Raw genomic sequence first — 26,103 nt, forward strand, 5'->3', positions numbered from 1 at the left:
TTCAAGTTTATTGACCAGACCTTGGTGTGAGATAAATTTTTGTGGCCCAAAGGTGGTTGTTTTACCCTGCCTTAAAGCAGTTGAAAAATTAGATTCATTCTTTCTAGGCTGTTTTGCCAAGTTTAACGGTTTGTTTGTTCTTTTTATTTTTTTTTTTCTCAACGATAAGATTCTCTTTCAAAATTACTTGTAATTCTGCAAACATTGAACCTCAGGGCTCACAGATGCCATTAACTGTCATGCACAGTGCTGCCAAGCAGTGACGACAAAGTGAAAGAAAAGACCGACTTTCGTGGAAGACATTTTGGGCTACATCTGTATTAGTAAATAAAATGAGGTAGAGATTGATCCGATATGGTATGACTCATGTCCTAGGACATAACTATTACCCTGCAAAACACAGTGGCCACAACTGCATATTGGAAACAGCCTGAGGCCCATGCTGGCCCCAAACGAGCTGTGCTAAAAATGTGAGAGCTCAAACAACCCCGTGTCTATGTTTTGGCTCACATCCAGCCTGCTTAAGTCTTTACTGACAATGTGGGATACACAGACTTCTTTATTAGAAGGTCTGATCCTGCAAGAGCTTATATTTATGATTCATTATACGATTGATGGTTGGACAACAATGGTGCCTACAATCAAGAACATGCAATGAGACAACACGGTGCCCAATTCCTACAGTCGAAGGGAAACTTTCATTACAGAATATTTTTCACCACACATCACCTAGGAATACATCAGGACACAAATATTGATTAAAAGGAAGCATTTTTATGGATGTCAAGATCAGAAGTATCATTAAAAGAAAAGGCTTCTGCAGCTTAAGAAAAGAAGGGAACTTGCAACAATTTGTGCAATTAAAATATTTCCCCAAACAAACATATTAAAATGAAAAAAAACCTGTTGTCAAGGGTCACAGAAAAAATGGATGTTACATGATTCTGCTGAAAATGATCTGACAAGATATAAAAATTCCACAGATCTAAAAATTATTTTTAGCTTTCAGTGTTGCAGATGAGTTGCAAAATCTGACCCTGTGTAGTTGCAGTCTCAGACCTTCTCTAATTAAGCACTGACTGGTCATCAAACTGACAACGGAGGAAAACAGAACTGCATTTTTCTTGGTATTACAAGAGACAGGAAATGTGATAGATTTTTTTTGGCATGGCACGTATGTTCAAAATCAGTTCAACATGGAGAGAGATGTGTGGGTTGAAAAAGAGAGAAGGGGTGGTTAGCAGAGGAGTATGGTAACAACACAGGCACTGGGTTTGAGGAGGTGTTCAGTTCAGGAACACAAAGTTCAGTAACAGGCAAGGGCTTATTTTATGGAACAGTGTCATTTAATCAAAAATTTTCTAGTAAGATTTATTTTACCAAGTCTAAAGTGACAGGAACCCTGCAACTAATAAAAGATGTGTGTGTGAATATGCATGTGTAAGGGAAAAACAGAAACACTCTGTGACATATCTGTCATCTGTGTTATTATGAAGATATGCATGGGCTTTATCAAGTACTCAAAGCAAAACAGAAGGTCATAAATTTAATAAAGATGTATGCATAGAAAATCAGATTTATACAGTGCCATGACAGACTCTGGAAATGTGGTATATAGCATGAAGGTCATTGAAGCCAGAAGCAATGTGCTGAGCACAATGTGCCAGCCTGCAAGGACACCAGCTTCTCCAGCAGGAAGGAAGGACCTTACCAGGAGACCTGTGACTAGAACTGCAGGTCAGAACAAGACTAAGAATTGTTACAAGGAAGTGTAGAGATCCCAAGAGTTCCAGTTATGATGTTCCCCAAGGAGGAGGGGAGGGATGAGAATAGCTACCAGCCTTCTCCCACCCACCAAACCAGTTGCAAGTGGCTCAGTGTGATCTGAAGCCAATTTTTACTGTTTCATCTTCCTGGTTTGGAATCTGGGATTGCTGTTCTCCATTTTATAATCATACAATTTCTTAAACTACACAAGACCTCAGGTAAGTCTGGCAGGCACAGAGAAAGCAAGCATCCAAATATAAAAGCACAGCAGACAAACATTTTTTTTTTCATCATTCTCGGTTTGGCCGTGCATCCCACCCCACTGGCACAGTGTCCCAGAGTGCAAGCAGGAACACCAGCGTGCCTCTGCAGCATATTTTAGAAGTTAATCTTGTGGCATTTTACAAAGGCTCGTTGTGCCTGTCTTTGAGGTGGGAAGGCCCGAGGCTGTGAGAAGGTGTCAGGGCAAGCAGTGGTGGAGCCTGGCCAGGAGTCATTGCTTCCAGCCAGCACCCTCCATGGCCATGATGCTGTGTCCAGACCCACAGGCAATGCAACAGCAGGCACAGCCATCTTCACTGAGGACACGGAAAAATCACAGATACTATCACAACCCAGAAAGGGGAAAATTCACCCTAGAAAACTGCAAACTAATGTGTTCCTAAATTACATGCTGAGCAGAAGCAGGAACCTGGGAAAATAGGGAGCTCAAAGACGGACTAAGCTAACAAGAACATTAAAAGACACATTCACAGTGTTAGGGAAGTCACGCTGGCCACCACCATATAGACCTGCCTAAGCAGGGTACCGTGGCAGGTGACACTCCACTCATAAACCAGCCCTGGTGATGCTTGAACCACCAGATTCACTTCTCTTCACTACCATTGAGACATTGTAAAAAAGTTGGGAAAATCTGAGGGAATTTTGAAAAGGACATCAAAAACTGAGGGGACCGAATAGGCTGAATTTTTGGTAAAATTTAAAAGCTAAATATGGACATCGATGCTTGACTAAGCAATAAGCAAAGAAGTGTGAGAGCACTCTGCAAATATCTGAAGGAGATAGACACCCACGACAAAGAGATCAGACTTCTTTATCATAAATTAGGAAGGACTATAATTGCAGGCAATGGTACAGCATTAAAAAAAGGAAAATTAAAACTGATTATCAAATAAAAAATGTCTTTCCAACGGTGATTTATTAGTCCATGGTTTAGTCTCCCATGAGGTATGCTCCTATGCTTGTTATATTTAAAAATTATACTAGATGAACAACCAACGAATTTACAATACAGAAAATCCTTGTCCTTAGAGAAAAATGGGCGGAATGACCTCATATCTTTAAATTATCAGATTACAGGTTTGGCTGCATTACACATTACTCAACAACAACAACAACAACAACAACAAAATTCTACACACACCCCCCCTAAATTTAGACTCAGAAATCTTAAAATAATCAGTATCATTCGATCCAGGTGTGTAAGCATTTTCCAGGAGTTACAGTTGTTGCAACAAGCAAGCAAAGATCTATTCTGTAAGCAATTAAACATGCCTTATGCACAATGCATTTTTTCCCCCAGCTTGCCAAGAATGACAAAATCACATTGAACAGTGCTAAGGTTGAAACAGACCCTGCAACCCAAACTTGGGCTAGAACAGTACAAGAGCAGGATTGTGCTGCCAGGCTTTGTAAGATAACAGCACATAGTCAAATAAATAGTATTTGTGGAATATGAAATATGAAGTTGAGCCTAGGAGTCCACCTCTCCACAAGACTGTGAAGACATGCAATTCTTGTTTTGATTTAAAAGACAACTTGCAACCAACACCTGCTGTGATGGGTTTTCACAAGTTCCTCAGTGCAGGTTGGAAGTCTAGCATGTTTCAATTCACCAGTCGCTTCCTCTGGAAGTCTGTCAGAAGAAAATTCTGAAAGGAGACTTACTTCCTACTCTTCTCCAACACAGTTGGCACACATTAAAGTTAAGCTGCACCTTCGGCTTTTGTGGAAAATCTAGAGCAGAGACTGCTCAACAGGGACAGGGCCTGGGAAGAACAGACCATTTCCTCCTCCCTTGTGGCCACGGTGGCAGGAGGGACCAGTCTTGCCACCCTGCAGCACCAGGAGTTAACTAACACCTCTTTGCAGCATTGTAATACAACTTTAGCGTCTAATTAACCTTTCTACAGAATCAAACATGGCAACTGTTCTCCCTACAAATCGGTCATCTATAATTATATCTCTATAAATCACCCTCCAGAGTCACAAACCAAAATAAAAGGTAAGTTCTTCATATATTATTGTAATTTCACATGCTAACATTGTTCAGCTGTTGCTAAAGCAGAACTAAAGGACAGAATATGGATTTACAGAGATAGCATTACATTCTCAAGACATCGTTCTAAAATAGTCCCACTTTTCAAACAAATAATGAGATAGACAGGTTAACGAGTGTTGTTAAAAAGGTCTGACTGTGTAAACTCACTTCATGTTCATAGACAATGATGTGTGGTTTAAGGTAAACTTACATGAGAATGGTTGGTTTTAACCTTCCTCTTTAGTGTAGACACAGAGAGGTCCACACATCTACCAGCAGCACTGATGGGGTGGGCATGTCCTGTTTGCCACTGTATTTCCCATCTTTCCTGGTGCCCTCCTAATGGTCAACCCTAAGCAGACAAATTAGCTACAAGGTCTTTCTATGTCTTCTAACAGGACCTGCTATTGGTTTGTCCCTATTGCAGTGTTAAAATATCATGTCCAAGCTATTGATATTTTCTGTTTGGTTACACAGAAATGGGAAACAAAGTCAGGGAACAGGATGGCCTTTGCCCTCTCCCAGATTATGCTCATTATGGCACAGAAAATACACCCTTTCATTTCACCCACTGAAATTTGCCGTGCTGGATCCATCCTAACTTTCTGCTACCTATACATATTTAATGTTAATTAAGAATATTTCTTTTTGAATACCCTGAAAAAGCTGTCCAACATACCTGGTAAGTAACATTAATGTTTTTAAGACTGGCAAACTCTAAAAAAAGCCTGAAATAATAAATCCTTTTTAAAATTAATTGATTTGCTCAGAGTAGTTTTAATACAAAAATATCCTGAATATCCTCCATCCATTCTTTAACCACCACTGATTCACAAGTCTTCCAAACTGTTAGGAGTCATCGATTTATTTCTCTAATTATCAATGGTTACTTAAGATTTTTCCAACAAATTTCAGGTTGTGTTTCATTTCCTACTTGTCCAATAGTACAATTTTGCTACTGACCAGTCATCCATGAACTCTAGCTCACTTGAAGTCTACTTGTAGCATACTCTGTGGGTTTTTTTACCAGAGATTTCTTGACTCTAACTGATATTTGAAGAACAATGAAAAGATCAGCTTTCATATAGGGGTTTTTATGTATCCAGCTATTCTAGGACTAGAAACTTATTATGCACCTGGAAGCAGCATGGACATGCAAGCTGAAGGAACAAACAACTCACCATGAATCTTCACACATCCCCTCACTAAGTTAAGTACAGTGACCAGTTGCTATGAGATTGGGATTCCCTTAATTCATTTAACTAAAAATTCAAAGTCACTATTCTGCCAGTATTGCACATTTCCCCACAACAGCAACATTCCTGTGGCCCTTATCTGCTATTCCTACATGTTATGTACCTGTTTGACATTATTAGTAATATGGTTGAATGCTTCTTGGAATTTGCATCTTCCAATTTGCTTTTGCTGTGTTTTGCAAGAAATCGTCTTGATGCTGAATAAGGCTTTTGAGCTTCTACAAAGAATAAATAGAATTATGATTTTTTTTTTATTTTTTTTTTTGGTCTAACGGGGGTAACCCTCTTGTACTACGCACGGTGGTCTTTTTCTGCTTTTGTCTTTGTATCTCTAACTTACCTTGGAAAAGCAGGAAATTCCTCTGGGTCACTGATTTCCTCAGGAATTCTTAAAACAGGTAAGTACTGCCAGCAGGAAAGTCTAAAAGTTCAAAATCTAAAGCCGTACTAAATGAACAATGCCTCCAAGGCTTGTTGGAGTCAACTATTTGGGACAGGATACTGGATTTTAAAATAACATGCTTGTGTTTGTATAACTCTTTGAAGACGTTGTGTTACATTTTCTTGTCCTTGGCCACTGCCACGAGTTCGGTGAATTCTTAAACTGTGAGTAACAAACTACTGGATTAAAGACATAGCATTTTCAACAGGAATTGGATATCAACAGGGTTGCTGTTATGTTAAGACAGATTGATGACAATGTCCTGCAAAGGAGCCACACTTTAACTGAGCTGTCAACAAATCAGGGATGGAGGAGAGCAAATGGCCAGTTCTCCACCATGCTGTTCAAACAAAAAAACTGCCAGGCACACATACTTGCAGCTGGGAAAACACAGACACAAAGGTCTATTTTCCCTTCTGATTAAAACAATTGTTTTATCAGTTGAAGTCTGACAGCTTCCAGAAGCTTCTGTGTGCTTACTGGGTCCTGCTACTTCTGTTTTTGGTATCTTCCTTGCCAGAAGTCGGCATTTGCGTGGCCATAACTCAACTCCTCACTCATGTTCTCAGCTGACTCTTTTCACTTTTGAAACATCCCCAAACCCAGCCCTACTGCTCCTCAAGTTCACAGTCAGAGGTTTTGTTGACAGAGGGTGGTGTAGTGAAAGGGCCCTGCTTTTGCCTTGCTTTGTACCCCATCCACACCTGCCCTCCCTCCTCTCCTAGACCCAGTCTTTCCTATTTCATGTCCACTGCCTGTTTAAAATCTCCAGTTCATTTGACTCTTTTCCTTCCTAACCATGCTGCCACAACTCCTCTGCTTTACACAAATCCCTCCTTCCCTTCATTCCCTTGTTAAAAATGTTTCCTTAATTGTCACTCACCCCTCTCAGTCCAACTGCTTTCATGTTCCTGTAATGAACAAGTGACACACTGACATCTTCCTGGTAAAGAGGGAAGGGTTTTTCTTCCTCAGCTTTCATAATGTGTTTGCTAAGCTCGATATTGTCAGTCACATACTCTCTGTCCTTTGTTTTTTTTTTTTATTTTTTCCATTCAGCTTTCAATAATATTTGCTTATTTGGGACTTCTGCCTCTGTTTTGGTGTTTCTGCTGCCTTCTTTCTCTCTGTGGACTTGACTCTTCCACCATGCATGCTTGCCTTACTCACAATTACCTTTATTCCTGAACTTGGACCATACATAACTCTTCTCCCTTGTCTCTGCTGCTGCTGCTGTTCTTTGCCATTTCTGGATGATCCTCTATCAGTCCTTCCCTCTAGTACTTGTAGCAACCTCTGATGCCAAGCTTGTAGGTGATTCCTCTTCTCCCTGAAACCTAATTTTGTTCACCACTCTTTTACCAGTCTCATCTCCAACTTACAACTGGCTTTAGAAATTAGGACACAAGACAGGGAGACTCCTACTGAAATTTAAAGTTCAGAGTTGCATAGTAGAAGTATTGGGACCAATCTTTGTGTCTGAGACAACAAGAGTAAACATGGAAGGAACATCAAACCTTTAGAAGTGATCTGCCAAGAGAAGGAATATATTATACCATAATCCAGGGAAAACTGGGAGTAGATGAAGTCTGGGAAAACTGAAGTGTGGGGATAGGTCAGGTCATAGCTTTGGCTGAAGTCTCCAGCCTCCCTCTGACTCAGATGGTGCCTTCAGCTGGTGGGTCTCAGGCTTGAAAAACCTGCAAAGTTTTCCACCAGAGGAGATGGGGTGGGCGAGATTTAGGCAGTAAAGGTTTAGGGTTTTGGAAGGTGTGATAGGATGTTGGAGGGAGAAATAGCTGTTGGTTAGATGCAAATATTGGAATGAATCTTTTAATTAGGAATTTTGGCTGCCCCTGGAGTGGCCAACGATGTCTGTGAAACCACTTGTCCAGCCATGCCTTCTCAACCCCAGTATGGTGTTTCCTACCTGACCCCCAGTTTTGCTTCTTTTGTATTCTTCACTATCTTTTGTTCTGCTCTGAGTACATGGGAAAATTGGAACATCATTGCCTACCACACTGCTTGACTTGTTTACCACACTACCTTCCTTTCTTCATCAAACCCTGACGAAGGACAGGTTAGGTCCTGTAAGGTAAATTAAGCATCAGATTAAGACTTGCTAGATTCACAGGAACCTTCATTAAACGGAAAGGATTCCTCCACCCCATACAAGACTACTCTGAGATGCTCCACATCTCCAGATGCACTGAGGCACAATCTCTCTTTTTAATAATTTTATGTTGCTTTTTAAAACATTATAAAACCTTCCAAGGTTTTAAAAAAAAAAAAAAAGGAAATGTGCATAAATAATCTCTTAAATCCTCTACTTATGTAAAGTTGGAGAAGGAATGTTAAAAGATTTTGAACAAGTTTCATATAATTAGAAAGGACTTAATTACTTCTCTCCTGAAAGATGAACCTCTGGCTGATAATTTTATGACGATGGTATGCCTTGAGCAAAACACAGAGAAAACTTTTCTGCCAGAACTTAAGAAAATAGAACTTTCATCATATAGATACAGAGTTTTGCACGAGTTGTATTCATAAAAAATCTTTGCTGTCTAGCATAGACAGGCAATCAAAACTTAAATCAGAGAGAGTAGCAGAAGAACAACTGATAAAGCTTCCACGTGTAAGTTCGTGCTTCTTCATCATGAGATCTATTTCATGTTCAAACACTTTATTAACCAAGACATTCCCCTCCACCCCATTCCTCTCCTTTCCTACCCCTAGCAATTTACTGGGATTCTTTCTGTGGATTACCTAAAAGCAGGGAAGGTATTCATGCACCATTACCATGCCTGTTGTCACATGAGATTTCAAGCAGAATATTTTATCTTGGAGACATAGAAGAAATGTCTGTTCTGTGAAAGAAGTGACAAGCTAAAACAGAAGCATGGTAGCAAAGACTCATGCAGCTTCCAGGCTAGATTCAGCTGTGTGGCCAGTGATAAAGAATTAATCATCCTTTATGGTCTTTATGAATCTGTATTCACACTGGTGGCTCAATCTTTTTGTCATCATGTTAACTCTTACAAGGGAGTTGATTTATTGGCTTATTTTAAAGATCCTTCAGCCTGGTGCTGCACTACTTGTGCAAACAAATTTGGTAAAATACAGAGAGCCAGTTGCTTAATTCAGAGTTACTGTCCGTGAGTACAAGTATCAGGATCAAGTTCTTATTCTGACCATTTTCTGATTGTGCTTTGAATTTTTGGTGATTTCTTGTGAACTTATCAGGCAAGTATCAAAGAGTTTTAATATCTGAACTAACTTTGGTCAGTACTGAAATTTTATTAGACAGACTGCGGTGTCTTACACCACTTTGTGACCCATGTTTGTTTGGTTTTTTTTTTAATCATATAAATGGTGACCTATATACTGGGTGTTTAGCAGAAAGCTACTTCTCTGAAAAATTCCACATGATGGATCAAAACCCAAAGTTCTCCCCCAACTCCATTCCATTAATTTCTTTATGGTTTCTTAATTTTAAAAATGTCCTTTCAAACATTACTCATGTTCTAACTGAGTTAAATTACTCATGATCTAACACATTGATACATATTTTGACACAGAAGTTTATCGTGGGACAAATACACTTATGTTCTCCTGTTTGGCACCACATTTCCACCACTGTTGGTTTACAATTCCCAAATAAGTAAAGATTGCTCTTAATGCCATGTTTCCTAGTCATGAATTATATTATAAATAAAAGAATGATAAAAGCACAAACATATGTGTATATATGTAAAAATATGTATATGTAAATATATATATTTTAAACTTACATATTTGTATATATATGCATGTTTGTACGTATACATATACATATGTTCCTAGCCTTTTTGTAGCCCTTGTTTCCAATATTAATTTTAGTTAAAGTTCCAAAATATGTATTTCATTTAGGATTAACAACAACAAAAAAAAATTAGTAAGGCAATAACAATTTACTGTTATATAACAAGTATGTGCCTTTTAGAATAAACTTAAAATAATGGTTTTAATTATCAAATGGAATCCAACATTTTCTAGTTGTCTCATTAAAATGAAATTAGATGCAGGATTGAGAATTTTAATTCAAAACATTCACCTCTATTGTTGGAACACATTCCTGAATGGGTTCCTAGATTACTTTAGTAAATGTCCACGCTAATATACTTGTAAAACATGGGGTCCAATCCTGTTAACATTCCCTTCCAGAATTAGGACATCGGAAGAATTTCACTTCAGAAGAAAAAAGGGGATTGTACAAAATTACTTCAATCAAGCAAAGATTATTTCCATGTGTAACAGTGTAACTTAATTTACATTCCTGCATCTCAAAATAACTGACACAGCATTTTCAGTAATTACTGAATACTTACTTGCTACACACAGGATTCCTCAGTTGAGGTAACTGCACTGCAAGCAGTGGCAGAATGGAATTGTACATTTGTGGCAATGTGAAATATTTGCATCACCTACTTTAAAGTGTGCGATTCAGTGGGCTTTCTCATGACAGTGCCCTCTAGCAACTGTGTAAGTAATTTAAGATTACTTATCTTCTTCTGTATCACATATTCTACAGTGTTTGTTGTGAAGCACTATGTCCTTAGAGTAGGAAATTATATAATATGTGAGGAAAAAAAGACTGGAATATCTCAGTGCCTTCTATACTGCAAATTAATGTTTCTAAGGCAACTCAATCAAGAAAAGCAAAGAAAAAAAAAAAAAAGAGAAATAAGTACTTTAAGGGGTAATGGCAGGGAGGAATTTCAAACAAATTTGCAGCTAAGTGAGGCTTATGCCTAATAGCTGTCCAGGGCTTGCTCCAGACCATTTTTGATCTAGGTCTGTGAAGCTTGAAGGAAAAGACAATTTTTAAAGAGTTTCAAGGGAGACATTTCTCTATGTATCCAACCCAGGCTAAGACAACAAACTGCACAGCTATAACTGGGGGCTTTGAATGTGAAGTGTCTGTAGACACCAGCCACCAGCTGTGCATACTTATCTACTTCTGCACCATCACAACAGCACAGAGTAGGGATGACTTTTTCCAGCTATATTAGGACACTTCTGACTTATTCAGCTTGGGATAAGCAGTGGGGCACACTCAGATCACTAACAAGCTCCTGGAGTCCTGTCCACCTTGGAGCTCCCACCCTGGCAAGTCCTACAGCTCCATGGGGAAAGAGCAGATCGGGGACAGGCAACAGGCAGCAGCACGCTGGATCTGTCCCTGCCCTCCAAAGCCGCCCTCACTGCCCCTCTCAAGCTTTCCTTGTCCCTCAGACCCACAGAGGTGAGAGCAGAGGCAAAGGTGCCAAGAGGCAGAGGATGCAAGGAGAGGAGGAGCAAGATGGAGGGAACCAGACTTGGCAAGCAAAAGTTGCTAAATGCTGTGCTTAGATGGCCAGATTTTATTTCACAGAAGTGCTCCCTTGCCCATTGTCCCTTACCTTATACTGGGACATTTAATTACTCCCACACATCTGTATGACTATAACCTTGTCCTGTTAAAGATCATCCTTGTGGTTTTTTCAGTCTTAATTTTCCAGAGTGACTCTGAATTCTAATTTCAGTGTCTTGACTGACTGAGCCCCTTCTTCTTAAATGGGGTGATTACTTTGCATGCCTTGTTTTACAAGGACAAACATGATTTTCATGGATACAAGTCTAATTTATGTCTTCTTTAGAAAAAGAATCCCTTTTTGCTTCTCTAAATGGTACTGAAATGTGAAGTTAATGCAAAAACACAAGTACATGGAGATAATGAAGTATGTTTCTGCCAAGCTCTGCAGTGCCTCATTTGTGCCTCATGCAGAGTGCTGAACTAAGTAAAAACTTGATCTGCATCAAATGAAGTGAACTTAACTGACTTCCTTGAAGATTCATAAATGAGAAGGCCAGAGAGCAAAGCTGTGAGGCTGTCTGGCTGCATGTGTAACAGGGAGAAATTCACCCAGCCATTCTGGCACCACGCTCAGGAGATGCAGCTAATCAATAAACTCCAGTGAACTCTCCAAATTGCTTGCTTCAGTTTTCTCTGGAAAATTATCAACCAGAATCTGGTATACAAATAAACAACTGCCATGTAGATCCAAACTCCAAGTATGATGAAAAAGGGAGTTAAATATTTGCATGTATCTTGTGCTCCATTTTCCAAGAAAGCCCCCAGAAGTAGCCTTGTCTTGAGGAAGGTTACAAAGGAAAAAAAAAAAAGATGTAGAGGTCTTTCATTTAATCTGATACAAAATACCATATGTTTTTGCATACTTCATTAATGCTCCCTGGTTTGCCACCTAGAAACGCACAATGAGTTCAACCTTCAGGGGTCAGCAGTGCTCAGCATATCTATGAAGGGAGCTCTACGAGACTGTGGGGACTACTGAGTAAGGGCTGACTGCTGAATATTAATCCTGCAGTTTTAGGTTGGATGGTTTGGAATCTGAAGACTGGCTAAATACATATCATCCCTCATATCATCTTGTAAATGCCACTAATCACCTGTACAGTTCTCAGAAATAAAATAGTATTTCATTCAGAGGGTACCTTGGAGAGTATTCTGAAAAGATTTGCTAGACTGTAAAATTTTGTGTTTACTCATAGTTTTTAAAGTAGATAAATATAGTACCCTTTATTGAGATTTCTAGTATAAAAATTCCTGTGTTTTGAGTGATAACATTCATTTTTAGAAAGCCTAATACTATCAGACTAACAGCTGTACGTGGTCTGGAATAAAGCTTGCTAAATGCAGCAGAGTTTTTGTGGTTGCACTGAAATATGAGTAGTGTAAAGAGAGGCTGCTTCACTGTCTCATTTTTATGCCCAGCGGTCTTTTGTACACTGTTCTGCCTAAATTTTAGATTTAGTAGATTACCTTCAAATTAGAGTAAATTAGAGCTCAGGATTTACCCACAGTGCAATGCCTTACTCCACTAGAAGCCTAACAATTTAAATGCAAGGGAGCACAATCTTTATAGCCTTAGAGTTGTCTTGTCAATGTGCTGTTTATGGACTCTTTTTAGCATACATAGGCACACATGCATGCAAAGCTGAAAGGTTGAAGTGAAATGACTCAAAGAGTGGATCTCTCCTGCAGCATTAACATTACTGCTATTCCAGGCTTTGTGTTAAAGAACAGTGGACTGAATAAAAAGGGAATAAGAAGTGTGATGGATATGAAAATAAAATTATGACATTATAATAAATTAATGCTTACCATTTCCTGAGTGTTTGCAAAATCTGCCCCTTTCAAGCTACACTGTACCATTATAATACTAATCAGGACAATACAAAGCAATACATATTTCTATCAAAATCTACTTAGAGCAATGAGCATTCCTGCTCTCTAAAGACAAAACCAAAACAAAAAAAAGAGGAGGATTTCATCTCAGTGAAACAGTAGTGCCACTGTATATGCAAAAAAGCATGTTTACACGTGGTTAAAAATACAGACTGAGCCTTAGCACATTGTCTCATGTAGAATAAACTACTCTGCATCTAACTCAGAATCACAGCTGTGACCCCTAAAGGTATCTTTAGTTGACCTCATATAACATAAAAAATAAGTTCATAGAGCAGACACTTCTTTGCTATTTCTGCAGCATCTATCAAGGCACCAGCAGTGTAGCCTCAGTATAGAAAGTGTTAGTGCTTTGGAAACATGTTATTAGTGTAAATCGTGGCCTGGCCTTGACTTTATACTTAATGACAGGATGTCAAAAATACTTTGATCTGTATTAATGTAGTTTCTGGAATGAAAATGCTTTCCATCAATTATGTTTAGATCCAATGCAGTTAGCTATGCCATCCAGTCTTCAAGTACTAATGCTCTTTTACACTGTCATCTGTTTCTCACCCATGACACAGCTAAGTGACTTACCACAAGGGAGTAACAGATCTTGAATCCAGGTTTAGCCACAAAGTAGTCATCGGATTTGAAGGTTATCTTTATCTGATTTGTTCTTGATGTTATTCTTGGAGGTACCTCCTTGTGTCCACACCACCGTCCTCGTATAACTGTGCTGGTCTCTGATACATCTTCCACTTCCACAAAGTCATACCTGCGAACCAGTGTGAAGGATTAGTTTTTGCTAACTGTGGTTACAGAAGATGGTTGCACATAGACAGGAGCACAAAGACAACTGTCCCATTATCTACTGCAAAACATCAGACTAAATATTACAAATGGTGGACATGGTCATGTAGCACACACTAAGCTGCAAGCTACTGCCTGAGTGATCAAATGGCTGATTTTTGGGCTTCTGGAACATGACAGTATTTTCTGACATATTAAAATAGTAATGAGAGGCACTTGCATGTGCTTAGTACACAGTAAGCATACACATTGCATTTCATGTGGTGGATAAATAGAGACCTCATAAAATATTGTTTTATTTTTATTTATTATTTAAGGCAGGCTGCCCAAGCTGAGCAGATGCAAGCAGATGTGCGCTTTCTGGTGTTCCCCAAGTCCCTGCAGCAGCAGCCACCAGCTCCTGCCTGCTGCGCCTGTGGGAGGGCTGGAGCCAGGCTGCCGCTGTGCCAGTAGCAAAGGGACACAGGCCAGTGGATGCTGCTGAAAGGTGCTTTTTAGGACTTTCTTTGTAGGTGGCATGGTGCTCCTGGTAGATGGTTTGGAAAGACTCATTCAAGCCTTCACACAGAAAAGGGCAGGCTGGCACTCTGCATGCCACTCTGCTGTTTATGTGGGTGCTATCACCAGGGGAAAAGCAACAGCATATATTACCCTGTGCAAGATCACACCTTGGCCAGGCACCTGTGCCACAGTCCTGGTGCCCTGAGCCCAAAGAGTGCTCTGCCAGGAGCAGCAGACACTAAACCCCAGGGATGAGAGGACACAATGACAGCACTCACTGCCACAGCCTGACTGTTCACTTGCTTGGGTCATTTACTGATCATTTATTGAGCTGGAGAATAAAAAAGGCAGAGAAAAAAGTCCTGAACTCACTACATCTATGAGAAAAACTGCACTTGATACCTGCAGAGACAGAATTAGGCCCTGCACATTGTGGCCGGCAAGGAAGAGGTGGTGACAAGAGGGACAAGTTGAGTGCAGGCAGTGAGATGGAAAGCACTGCCATCCTCACAGTATAGTTAAGCCTTAAAGACCTTTGGAGGTGTTTACCAGGAAAGGTTTTATTATCAAAGCATGTCCTCCCTCCAAAGAGGGAGTTTAAGACTGTTAACTGATTCTTACTAGTAATGTGTTCCTCCCCACCCCCAGGTCTGTGGGCCAAGCACCCACCTCCCTGCCCACTTGTGGGAGCAGAATAGCTCTGTAAATAACAGACCTGCTTTTCTTTTTCTGCTGAGAGACCATATGAAAAAAATGCGAGTACTATGTGGCTTGAGAATATCAGCACTGCTGCTTTTATATACACCAACCCCCAATTGCACAGGACAGAAAATAACAGATTTGCCACAACCAAATCACTTAAATCTGCCCAAACTCTGCTGAAACATAAATTTTTTGTAACACAACAAAGTTTAGTTCCAGACAGAGGTAAATTTGTCTCCGTCTCTCTTCACTGTCCTTTGCTCCCCCATGGTGATGGACATGGAACTCGGCAGAGCTCTGTGCTGCTGCATGAGCACCCACCACTGCCTCCAGGCAGTGTAACAGCTAGTGAACACTTACAGTAACACAAGGGGTTGTAGAGTTTTCAGCATAAGATAACCTTGTAGGCTTTACAATTTAGGGAAGCTGTCCTGACCGTTCTCCCCACTTTTTGAGGCCAGGAGCCAGACTAGCTGTTAGCAAAAATGGGGCAAATCCATGGGCTTTCAGAGATCACTTCTGCTTTCAACAGCAGAGGCTTTGCTTCAACAATCACGAAACTAGGTGCAATCTCCGTTGTTTCTGTGCATCCAAGGAGCCTCAGAGGCTGGGTAATTTAATTGCTTTTCAGAATCATCTCTTATCAAGTGCCTGTGGAAATGCTAATGGCCCTTCTAGAAAATTCTGTACAACCTTGAATATTTCCCCTCCTTCTGAAACAGCTCAGCTAAAGTACACTTCTCATTCCTCAGCCTGAATGAATTTCAATCAGTTTAGTCTTAATAGAATGCAAATTACAATAATTAGCATTAATGAAAAATTGAATGAAAACACTAGGAAGTTTCTGGAAAAAAAAGCGTAAAGTCACAAGCAAGTACAAAAGGCAGGTAAGGTGCAGAGGTCCTGAATTACTTTTCCAATATGCACAGCATTCAAGCACATGCTCAGCTCTCAGCATTCATTTCAATTAAAACATGCCTGGTGTCTTTCTAAAGCACCACTGCAGTGATTGTCAGGGACTGAAGTTGCAGAAAGGACCTAGTTTTGAAAAACATATTGAGCATTAGCAAAAAGTCTGACTATGCACACAGTACTTAACAGGCTTAAAGCCATCACGAGCTGTCTGCCCGAGAATTTACTCACTCTAGAAGTAATACACAAATACACGTCTTCCAGGAACTCCAGGGAAAGCCTTATTGCAGAAAAGAATGTGATATTTCTCCAGCTTCTATAGACATTATGGATGATGGAAGGTCTTTGCTTCTCTCTTCATCTTAAATTAGCTGCTCTGGTAAAAGCAGGCGAATTGTATTCCAAGATGGTCCCCAAACTCATAATGGCAGTAACAGCTTGACTTCCCTCATCATGCCACCACCTTTAATGGCTTTTGACAGAGAATACTTCATCCTTTTTTTCCACAGTAAATTAGCCCTCCATTTCAAAGTTGCCATGCTTTAAGGTCAGCCACAGTTTATCCACTATGTAAATATTAACAGGCTGCTTCTGTATGCATTAGGCTCTCAATCTGGGAAAGCGTTTGTGGTGCTAGGAGGTAACTGTCGTTACTGACTCTGCTGCTGATCTTGGACCAACAGTACCAGAAAAGAGCAGCAGCTGCCAAGACCATCAAAGCACAGGGAAGGAGAACCAGTTTCAGGCTGCATTCTTTTATTACTAAATGGAAAGCAAACTTCCACAAATGGTTCTCTCTATTGGTAACACAGAAAATTAACAAAGCAAAACAAGAAAAAAAAAAAAATCCACCCTGTAAAACCCTGCAGAGCTGCCAAACTCTATAAATGCAAATTAATTGACAAAGAAGATAAGATAAGCAGAGACTGGGTGTGCAGAAATCCTAACAACTCAGTTCTCTGCATAGATAAGGGGTAAGTAACAACATGATCAGGCAGAGAGCTGGAAGCTGGGACTTGACATCACAGCACTCTGCCTTTCTGAGCACACAGAAATCCTGAGCCTGATCTCTCCCGCAGAACAGATAGCTGAATAAAAGAAATATGAACAAAAACCGTTGCGGATTTATATTGTTTTAGTGAATGGTGGCAAGATTCCCCTCTGTGTTCTCCTAATGCAAAGCAGTTTATCCACCTGGGTTAATCAGCCAGATCAACTGAGCTTATGGTCACTTTTGCTTAAAAAGGGAAACCCAAGCAACTGGGATATAGTAGAGTATACTTTATTAGATATATCAGTATGCAGAGTACACTGATGTTTGTGGACCTCTATTTAAAAGTTTTAAAATAAACTTTTACAGTGAAGGGTAACAATGAAGATAAACAAATAACTGAAGAACAGTTACATTTTTCAATGCATTTTTATCTGTTCCCCACACCCAATAAAACATGTACCTACTCACTCACACCTTCCAGAACCTTCCACCTACTAAAAAAGATGATTTTTGCCTGGCTGAAACATGATTGAGGTGATGAAACATGATAGAGGTGATAGAGAACAAAATCCTATTGAAGTAGTACCTGAGTCATTAGGTAGCCGGATTTGAGTGTAGAACTGCCTTGTGTTTAAAATATGATAGTAGTAAAACCTGACAAAACGGCTTGAAGTCCAGGACAGCTCAATTTATTTATAAACTCAAAGACCAATTTGGGTTGCAAGGGACCTTGGAGGTCTGTGCTCCAAGCAGGGACATCCTAGACCCAGCCAGAGATACCAGGTTTTGGTTTACAGTCTCATGCCAGTGGTCACATCTTTATGCTCGAAGGTAGTATTAAGGAGTGCTTTACAAACTTTCACTTGCCACTCACCTGCAGATATCATTTTCAGGCTCCTCCAGTCCAAACTGATTATCAAAAGCCAGCTGGATCCTGGTGCTCTCTGGGGAGTGGAGTCGCCATGTCAGCAGGAGGTTCCTGGGGTAACTGCTGGGGAAGCGAGGACTGTGGACGCAGCCATTCCCTGCCACACTGATGGTCTCTTCTTTTCGGTACAAGTCTGTGAGGTGATTGCTCTCTGTTAGTAGTCACAACTTGTAGAAATTAGTATGTTGTTCCAGTTACAGGAAGGCAAAAAACACAACAATTTATAACACAGCACAAATTATTTGCATTTAAAGTCTATAAAAAGTTGGGTCTAGAAGCAGTTATTATGAAATAAGAAGTACAGGGTATTTTCTCTTAATTCAACCACCTATAAACAATAAGAACAACAGTACTCAGTTATATAGACTCTTTATTTACAATATATATAATTACTTTTACATTGATATTGATTATATAATTTCATTCTTATTGTTTTGGTTTTAATTTAAACTTTAATAAAAGCTGCAAGCCTGAGAACAATGAAGTGAGACAGAGTGATGTGAAAAGGTAAGACAGCCCTGTTCCCAAGTTTGTTGCTCTGGGGAGAGATGCTTGAACAAAAACAGCAATAAAAGACTGTAGAAAAGTGCATGCAATTGAGTCTATTTGTTGTGCTTAAATATTTCCTCCCCGAAGCATATGTTAAGTCACATTTTGATTTTATTTTAATGGTGTGAATCGCTTGCTGTCTGTGGATCATTAACACAAATAGCTACTCCATGCTTACACCAATGTAACTGAAGTCTGAAACTGTCCCACCAACAGCAACTTCAAGACAAATAACCAAGTCTTTACTTATTTAAAATTCCACAACTTCTGCCTGAGCAAATACTCAATTGTTCCTAAAGTTTATTTATACCAAGGTAAAGCCTCAGCTGCTGTGAATCCCTGGCTCCAAGGATAACAGGAACTGTGGCAAGACTCAGCTCTCTAAAAGTCAAAATGTGTTCTAAGTTTCACCATGCATTTGCATTGTCCAGCTGTTACTGATATTGGAATTTGTCTCCCAGCGTCAAAGAACTGCAAGCAACTATTTTTTCATGCACTGACAACTTTAATGTGGTAAATTTCAAGGACCAGAAGGCTCCAAGGCAAGACACAGATCACGGCAGGTTTCCTGCCTAGACTCCACAAGGACAGGGAGGTCCAGCAGCACATCCAGCAGCCCCCAGAAGTCCCGTGGAAGCTGTGCTGTCTTGTGGATGGAGCCACTTGGGTGTGGGCAAGCTTTCCCAACATAGCTCGTGGGAGCTACACCCGGACAGGTACTGAGTCAGTCACCCAACTGCACTGACCAAATCTCTACTTATAGGAACTTGGACACTTGCTTTCATGTAAACACCTGGACTCTCGTGTCCTAATCTGATACTGGACATCAACTCCAGTACTCTGCTGAATGCCAAGTCAACCTCCAGTTCCACTATAAGCAACAGAAATATAAAACTGATGCCTTCTCCCGAATTTGCCTACTGAGGAAAAGCAAATGGGGGGAATATTTCTCCCACTAAGCCACGCCATGAACACTGGAAATACAAAGCCAAAATAAGCAACGAGCCACAGCCATCTATCACACAGAGTGATCAAAGTTTTCTCTCTTAAAATTAAATCTAATGTTTGAAGCTTTCTAAGCTCTTTATATAAAAGAAATATATTTGTTTCATAAATGCTTGTGGAAGACAGGAAACCAGAGAAATGGTACAAACTCCATGGTAAGCACATCTATATTTCAGGTTGCTTTTCACTGGTTCCTGGTTGTAAATACCTCCCTGCACATAGCTGTAAGCAAAGCATGGTTCTGTGTCAACAGTTCATTGTACCCCTCTGACAGGTCAATAATTCTAGCTTCCAAAGAACCTGAAACTTAGAAGATAAAATTCTAGGTTTCCTGTAAAAACTATCTCCAAAGATCTATTGTTACATCTTTCTAAGATGCTTTCATTCAAGATGAAATGTTCTCACACCCTGAGCCACCCTTTCTAAGCAAATACAGCCCTGGCTCCATAGCTCACAAAGTGCAGAATGAGCTAGTTTTGTTTTGTTCTATTCCATTTTGACCAATTTGCATTGGAGAAGTGACAGTTCAGTGAAAATAAAGACCACCCACCTATCAGTTCTGTTGTAATATTTGTCAGAAACATCTGCACTCAAGTTGTTTTCTATTTTATTTTATTTTATTCTATTTTTTTCTCTGGAAAAAAAGAAAAATAAAGACACCTCTGTTTTTTTCCCTTAATCTGGAATGAAACAAAATGTCCAGCCAACACTACTGAGCTCCTACTGAAATGCTGAGGATCTTTGGACTCTGAAAAAAAACAGTACACCCAAGAGGACAACATATTTCACATGACTATGTCCAAAATGTCCAAGAAAAGGGATAAAAATAAACCAGTTTTGATGAAAGTAAATTCTGCACTTTCGAATGAACCAACCATTCCTTAAGTCAGAACAAAAGTTACTGCAGTAAAACATGGCATAACTCATCCTATACCTGAGAGTACTTTGCTCTTCTTTCTTAGACAGCAAACCCTTGCCATTTTCCCACTGTCAGCACTCATTTCACTGTGTGGTTCAACGTGGTTGATGTTTTTGAGGGAAGGTTCCCTGTGCCAAGCCAATCCTAGTACAGGCTTTAATCTGGAGTTGTTAACTGCTGAGATTCGAGTGCTTGGAACAGTATCTTTTAAATGTGCTTATGTATATACACCCAAACAAAAAACCCCTGTGCAATCTACTGAGCACACGAGCTGAGAAAGTATGTTACCAGTGTTCTTGTACCCCAAGAACATAGGCTCTGCCATGGCTTTTCATTTAACTTAAAACTCTGAATCCCACACACCAAGGTGCTCTGCCAGCAAGTCAGTCATAGCTGACCAACATCAGCGCTGAAATGTAGCGGCTGGTGCAGCTCTGCAGAATCCAAGTTGAACAGCTAAATGGAGAAATAAAGCTGCACATATTAAAAAGAGTAAAAATCAAAGCACAATGACTTGTTATTTCTATCATGGCAATTCTATAAAGCCATTATAGAGGAAAGGCTGGAGAGAAGCATGGGGAGACAATATTCAGTATAGTAAAATAGGGGGTATAAAAATATTACAGTATGAAGATATGCATTTTCCACAAAGAAAGTATGTCTGATGAGAATGGCTGCTGTTCCTATAATTCACATGGGATGAAATGCAAAGCTACTCAGAGCCTTCACCTAGCACTGAAATAGACTCTTCAGGAGCTCTCAAACATCCTGATTCCTTTACACCTGTCTTCCCACACACTAAATTACAACCTGAAGTGGTGTAGTCAGGACTGGAACCAAAAGCACTAGTTTCCTATGGGAATTTTCACTGTGATTTTGCAGAGTTAACTGGATTAGATAAACCTGTGAACAAAGTCGACCCAAAGTTGGTCTCTGGAGGTAGGCCCCTAAAAAAATCATCAAGTATCTGGGAAACAGCTCGAGGAGATATGAGCAACTCCTGTACTTCTTGTAGCAACTAAGGTGTGAGACTAAAATGACAAGACCATTTCCACGCAGACAAGCATTGTCCTCATCAGATACACTGGGGCAACTTGTGGAAACCTGACACTGGCCATGGGGAAAGTCAGGAAAAAAATCCTTGAGAAAAGATGTAGGCAAAGGAAAAGGCAGTACCTCTTCCAAGGCACTGAACTGTCCCATGCTGCAATGCAATACAATGCAATATTATACAGTGTCCTGAATGTCACATACTAACTGTATTCCATAATGCTTTATAGAAGTAAATAAAAGATGACAGTGGGTAATACACTGCCTGTCACATTTACTAAAAAGCATATAAAATCACTTCACAATGAATAAAAGTGGGTGTTAAGTCATAAGGCAAAAAGGCCATTTAAGCAATACGCAGGAGGAGGATATTCTAGATGGCAGGAGATACAAAGACATCCTTTCACTGGGGGAGGGAAACTATTTTATAAGGAAGATGAGTGGGAAGGAAGCTGGGAGACATCCTTCACAGTGAGGCAATTTGCTGCAGAGTCTGAACTGACTGGGAAGCAGCTTGCTCTATTTTATTTATCTGAACTAATCTCTCATCTTCATTTTTTCCCAACCACTAATTTTAAACATAATGATACACATGATAGTCCAGCTGTCCAAGTTAGAGGAGCTCCCATTTAAGTGCTCTAAGCAGCATCATTTTCAGAAGTGTTTGCCTTCCTCCCCCTGCATGGAGGGCAGCTGGGTGTCAAATGGGGAACTGGGAAGTTCAGCTCAATATTTAGGAAACTGCTGGTCTCAAGACTTTCCCGACCATGGGTGCCTAGCACTTCCAATGTTTTTCCTTCCCAGCTAGAGCATGTTCTCCTAATGCCGTGCTGCATGAGCAGCAAAATTCAGAAACACAAATTTCATCCTGCATTTGCTCTGGATGCCTGGATTTCCTTTCAAGATTTAGCAATGTATTGACACATTCTTGTGAAAGCTACTCCCAGTCGTGGCATACCTAGTACAGAAATAAGTTTGCTTTTATTATCATAATTTAACAATCAATTCTTCCACTAAAATAAAAATTTAAAAAAAATAAGAAAAAGAAAAAGGCAATTATCTAATAGATAATCTGACATTTGTTCTTGGATATCCATTGAGCAAGGAGAGTCTGTGAGTGGCAAGCCCTTCAGAAAGAAGAATAAATCAGAGAATGACCTTGTCTAAGGATCTAACCAATATTACGGAATATTTGGTTCCACTTTTTTAAGGTTTCTGAAATTTTAGCCACATTTCCTAAGGTGGTGTCCTGTCTATATGTTTGCTTCTGTTTTTCTTCCCCTTGTAGAAGTGGTTGGCCAACCTCAACAACTTTGATATAGTGGTAGAGGCTGAAAAGACACCATATTATGACATGTTTTAGAACAAGAAATATACCCTCTTAGATCCCATGGAATGTAACTTGATGAGTTCATCCTTTGCCACAGCTGAGGAGAGAGCTGCTGGAAACCATATGAAGTTTGTTTTACCACTTGTGAAACTATTTATTTCAGGAAAGGACCTTGGGAGTTTGCATGTGGGAGTTTTCCAGATATAACCCTCCTCCCCCACAGCTACTCTCTTTGAAACAAATACAGTGGTCAATGGTTTGCCACCAGTTTTTAAACAAATGAGATAAACTTCGGGAAGAATAATAGCTCTTCAGTTCCTTCAGTTGAAAATTAGCCTGATCTAAATAGCTGAATCCAGAGAGGGAGAAGCAAAGAACAGTAAAACATATTTGAATCCAGGCCACAAATTAGTTCATCTCGAGGACAGGCATGCCAAGCAAGCTGTATTTATGGCAGACTGTTCAGATACTTTTTTTTTTTTTTTTTTTTTTTTTTTGTTGTTTTTTTGGTTTTTTTTGTTTTGTTTTTTTGTTTTTTGTTTTAATTCTTCTACCCTTCTCCTATATGGAGAAACTTTACTTGTTATACATAAGGTTCTTCATAAATCAGAGGAAATGATGACAGAGTTCATGGTCAAAATGGTGTGTTCCATAGCTGATCACAGCTTGTAAGGAAGATATAAACCTATAAAATTATTTACTTTGTTGGTTTTTTTTTTCAGTGAACATAAACAATAACATGAATCCTAGTCAGTGAACACAACACCACATTTCTGCTGTCTAATGAAGAAAATAATACTATGTTAGTAATTGTCTTAGACATCTGTCCTTTTAAAGACAGAAGCCTAACATACCCTCTCCCCACCATGATTCACCAGCAGTTCTCCAAGAAGGCAGACTAAGGAAGAGAAAGTGTTGGGATCTCCAGTAATGAAACAGGAATAGCACAACCCTGGCCAGGCTAAAAATTCTAAATTATCTCTTATGGAATCACTAAGCTGAGAAAACAGTCATTCTGGTATAAAGATGAATATGAAAAAGTTTTATACTCGGCCAGTGGATCCAGTCCAAAGCATTATTTCAGGCTGCTTTCTGCTTTACAGAACTTCAATAGTCCTGTTTATTTCAAGGAGACCACAGGCCACCTTATAGTTAAGCTTATACTTAAGGAATTTGCTGGATCAAGACCCAAATAAAAGAGCAGCATTCTAACACCACCCTATGTGTTCCAAGCCACCCATCAACCAAGCTATTAAGAAGTGGACTTAAACCCCACTGGAGTTGATGAAAGACTCTTAGTTTGGTTGGCTTGCCACTAACTTCAAAGAAGCAGCTCCAGGTACCTGCTCCTTCTCTTATCAACAGGCCCTTTCTTTTTATCAGGAGCATGAAAGATACTTTGGGCATCATCAGAGTTCACATCCAAAACATGACCCTTTCTGTCATTGAAGCAATATCAAAAGATGCTGTGTGCATGTTTATCCACATTCAGACCTCACGTGCACTCACTCAGCTCTCTCTGAGTCCCTGAGCCATGTGGAGATCTTAGCTAGAAGATGTTTTATGTCTGCATAGGATATATCAAAGAAATGAAAAACTGAGCTGTAGTTGAAAGAAGAAAAATTAGCCAGTGTAGAATACCAGTACAGAAGGTATCAAAAAATAAAAAAAATCCCAGCTGTCTAAAATTCAATTCAGAGCCATCGACCATTTTAGAACAGAATGGTGAATAGTCCGCCTGTGCTTCTATGCAAAGCAACCTCATGAGTCTTGGCATTACCTAGCCAATCTATGGTTGAACAAGACCTCAGCAAAGACCACTCATGAGAATGTTAAGCGGGCAATTGATAAGGAAGTCCAGGCATATAATTTATAGAGACAGCCTGTTATATTATAATAAGAATTATTTTATTTGCATTTAATAATATTATTTGTATTGTGGAATGGTCATCATCATAAATGCATTTTTAATGTGGCACTAAAGAAACAGTCCCAAAATAAAGAATGGTCTGGACTGCATTTTGGTGGGATGAAGGTTGTGACTCTTCTTTGTGGTCTTTGGTAGGTGCCTTCCTCAAACTTCCACAGATGAATACTGAGAAAAAATATCCTTATTTTTATGGGGATATCAAACTCTGCAATATTTCCTTTTTGCAGTGACTTGTATTACTTACTTTTATTTGACTTCTTGATAGAGATATTGTTCTACTAAAAGAACATGCTGAATGTCTTATATGACAGCAAATGTGTCTATAGAAAAGTAACATATGTTAGACTCATATAAAAAACTTTGTTAACTGCTGTTCTTTCATTGGCAGTAGTGTTGCAATGCATATCTCTGTTGGACTCTTAAACCAACAGCAAACTGAATATATTATTCTCTTGGGATTCCATAATTAAGTATGAAAAAGGAAAATGTGTATATCAAGAATGTGTAGCTTTAATGATGTTGAGTAAGACTAATGAAAACAACCCCATGATCATGAGAATAAAAATACATAAAACCTTGAGAAATTGTGAGAAAAAATAAAGAGGGAAATGACTCTCCTGATGCTGCAAAGAGCTTAAGGGAAACCTGATAACTGAAGCAGCAGTGAGGGCTGACACCTCCATGAGAAGGATGGTATAAAACAGACTTGTGTAGTGCCTCAGACAAGATGATGCCAGTTATAGACACAATTGCTATTAAGCATGAATATGAATACCAGACTTCGTCTCGCACACTTTTGCAAAGAACTAGAGCATTGTGTACTTAGGCACTCACAATTTTTCTGTTTAGGCAGTAGCTTCAAGTAAGCAGATCTTTGTGGGAAGCTTTGTGGTGTAATGACAATATACTCTTTTTTTCATTTTGCTTTCATTATTTTTCAAATTTTTATGTTCAAGAAAGGACTTTTTGCCTCAGAAATTTGGCATGGCTCAAGACTTAAAAGATAATTTGTTTTAAGATGTTTTAGAAACTGTTTCTGTCAAGCACTCCTAAGACTCACTAAGATGTGGCATTTCCTTAAAGAAAGAAAAATGTCGATAAAAGGAAAGAGAAAATCCAGTCAAATGGGGAAAGGCTTCTCCTGTTAAACGTATCATAGCAGATAGACAAGCAATTACTGAGTGGAAGGTTGTACGTTAGAACATTAGGCAATAAAAGGAGAAGCGGTTTCAAAAGACAAATCAAGGCAATTTTCTTTTTTAATGTAAGTTTCCTTACCCTCTATGTCAGTAGTGAAAATCTGAAATCTCTGTAAGGGAGTGAAAGGTCACTTTTTTATAATGGAAAGTCTGGCAACAGTATTCTAGCAGACAACGTTTCCTTGGACTGAGTCTGCCATGGGCATGCTTTTGGTC

General features: G+C 39.5%; 1 protein-coding gene across 1 annotated transcript in view; it reads right to left on the reverse strand.

Annotated features, from left to right (window-relative positions):
* The window catches only part of PDGFD (platelet derived growth factor D), a 62,382-nt gene extending 40,801 nt beyond the window's left edge, over positions 1-21,581 (reverse strand). Inside the window, exons 1-4 of the mRNA XM_026856544.1 lie at positions 21,555-21,581; positions 20,777-20,834; positions 17,852-18,056; positions 13,653-13,833 (exon numbers count right to left, since the gene is read on the reverse strand). Of these exons, the coding sequence (XP_026712345.1) occupies positions 13,653-13,833; positions 17,852-18,056; positions 20,777-20,834; positions 21,555-21,581 (471 nt within the window). The remainder of the gene's footprint in view (positions 1-13,652; positions 13,834-17,851; positions 18,057-20,776; positions 20,835-21,554) is intronic.
* Positions 21,582-26,103: the final 4,522 nt, after the last annotated feature.

The sequence above is a fragment of the Athene cunicularia genome (genome assembly GCF_003259725.1).
Source record: "Athene cunicularia isolate RWA chromosome 1 unlocalized genomic scaffold, athCun1 chr1_part1, whole genome shotgun sequence".
NCBI lineage: Eukaryota > Metazoa > Chordata > Aves > Strigiformes > Strigidae > Athene > Athene cunicularia.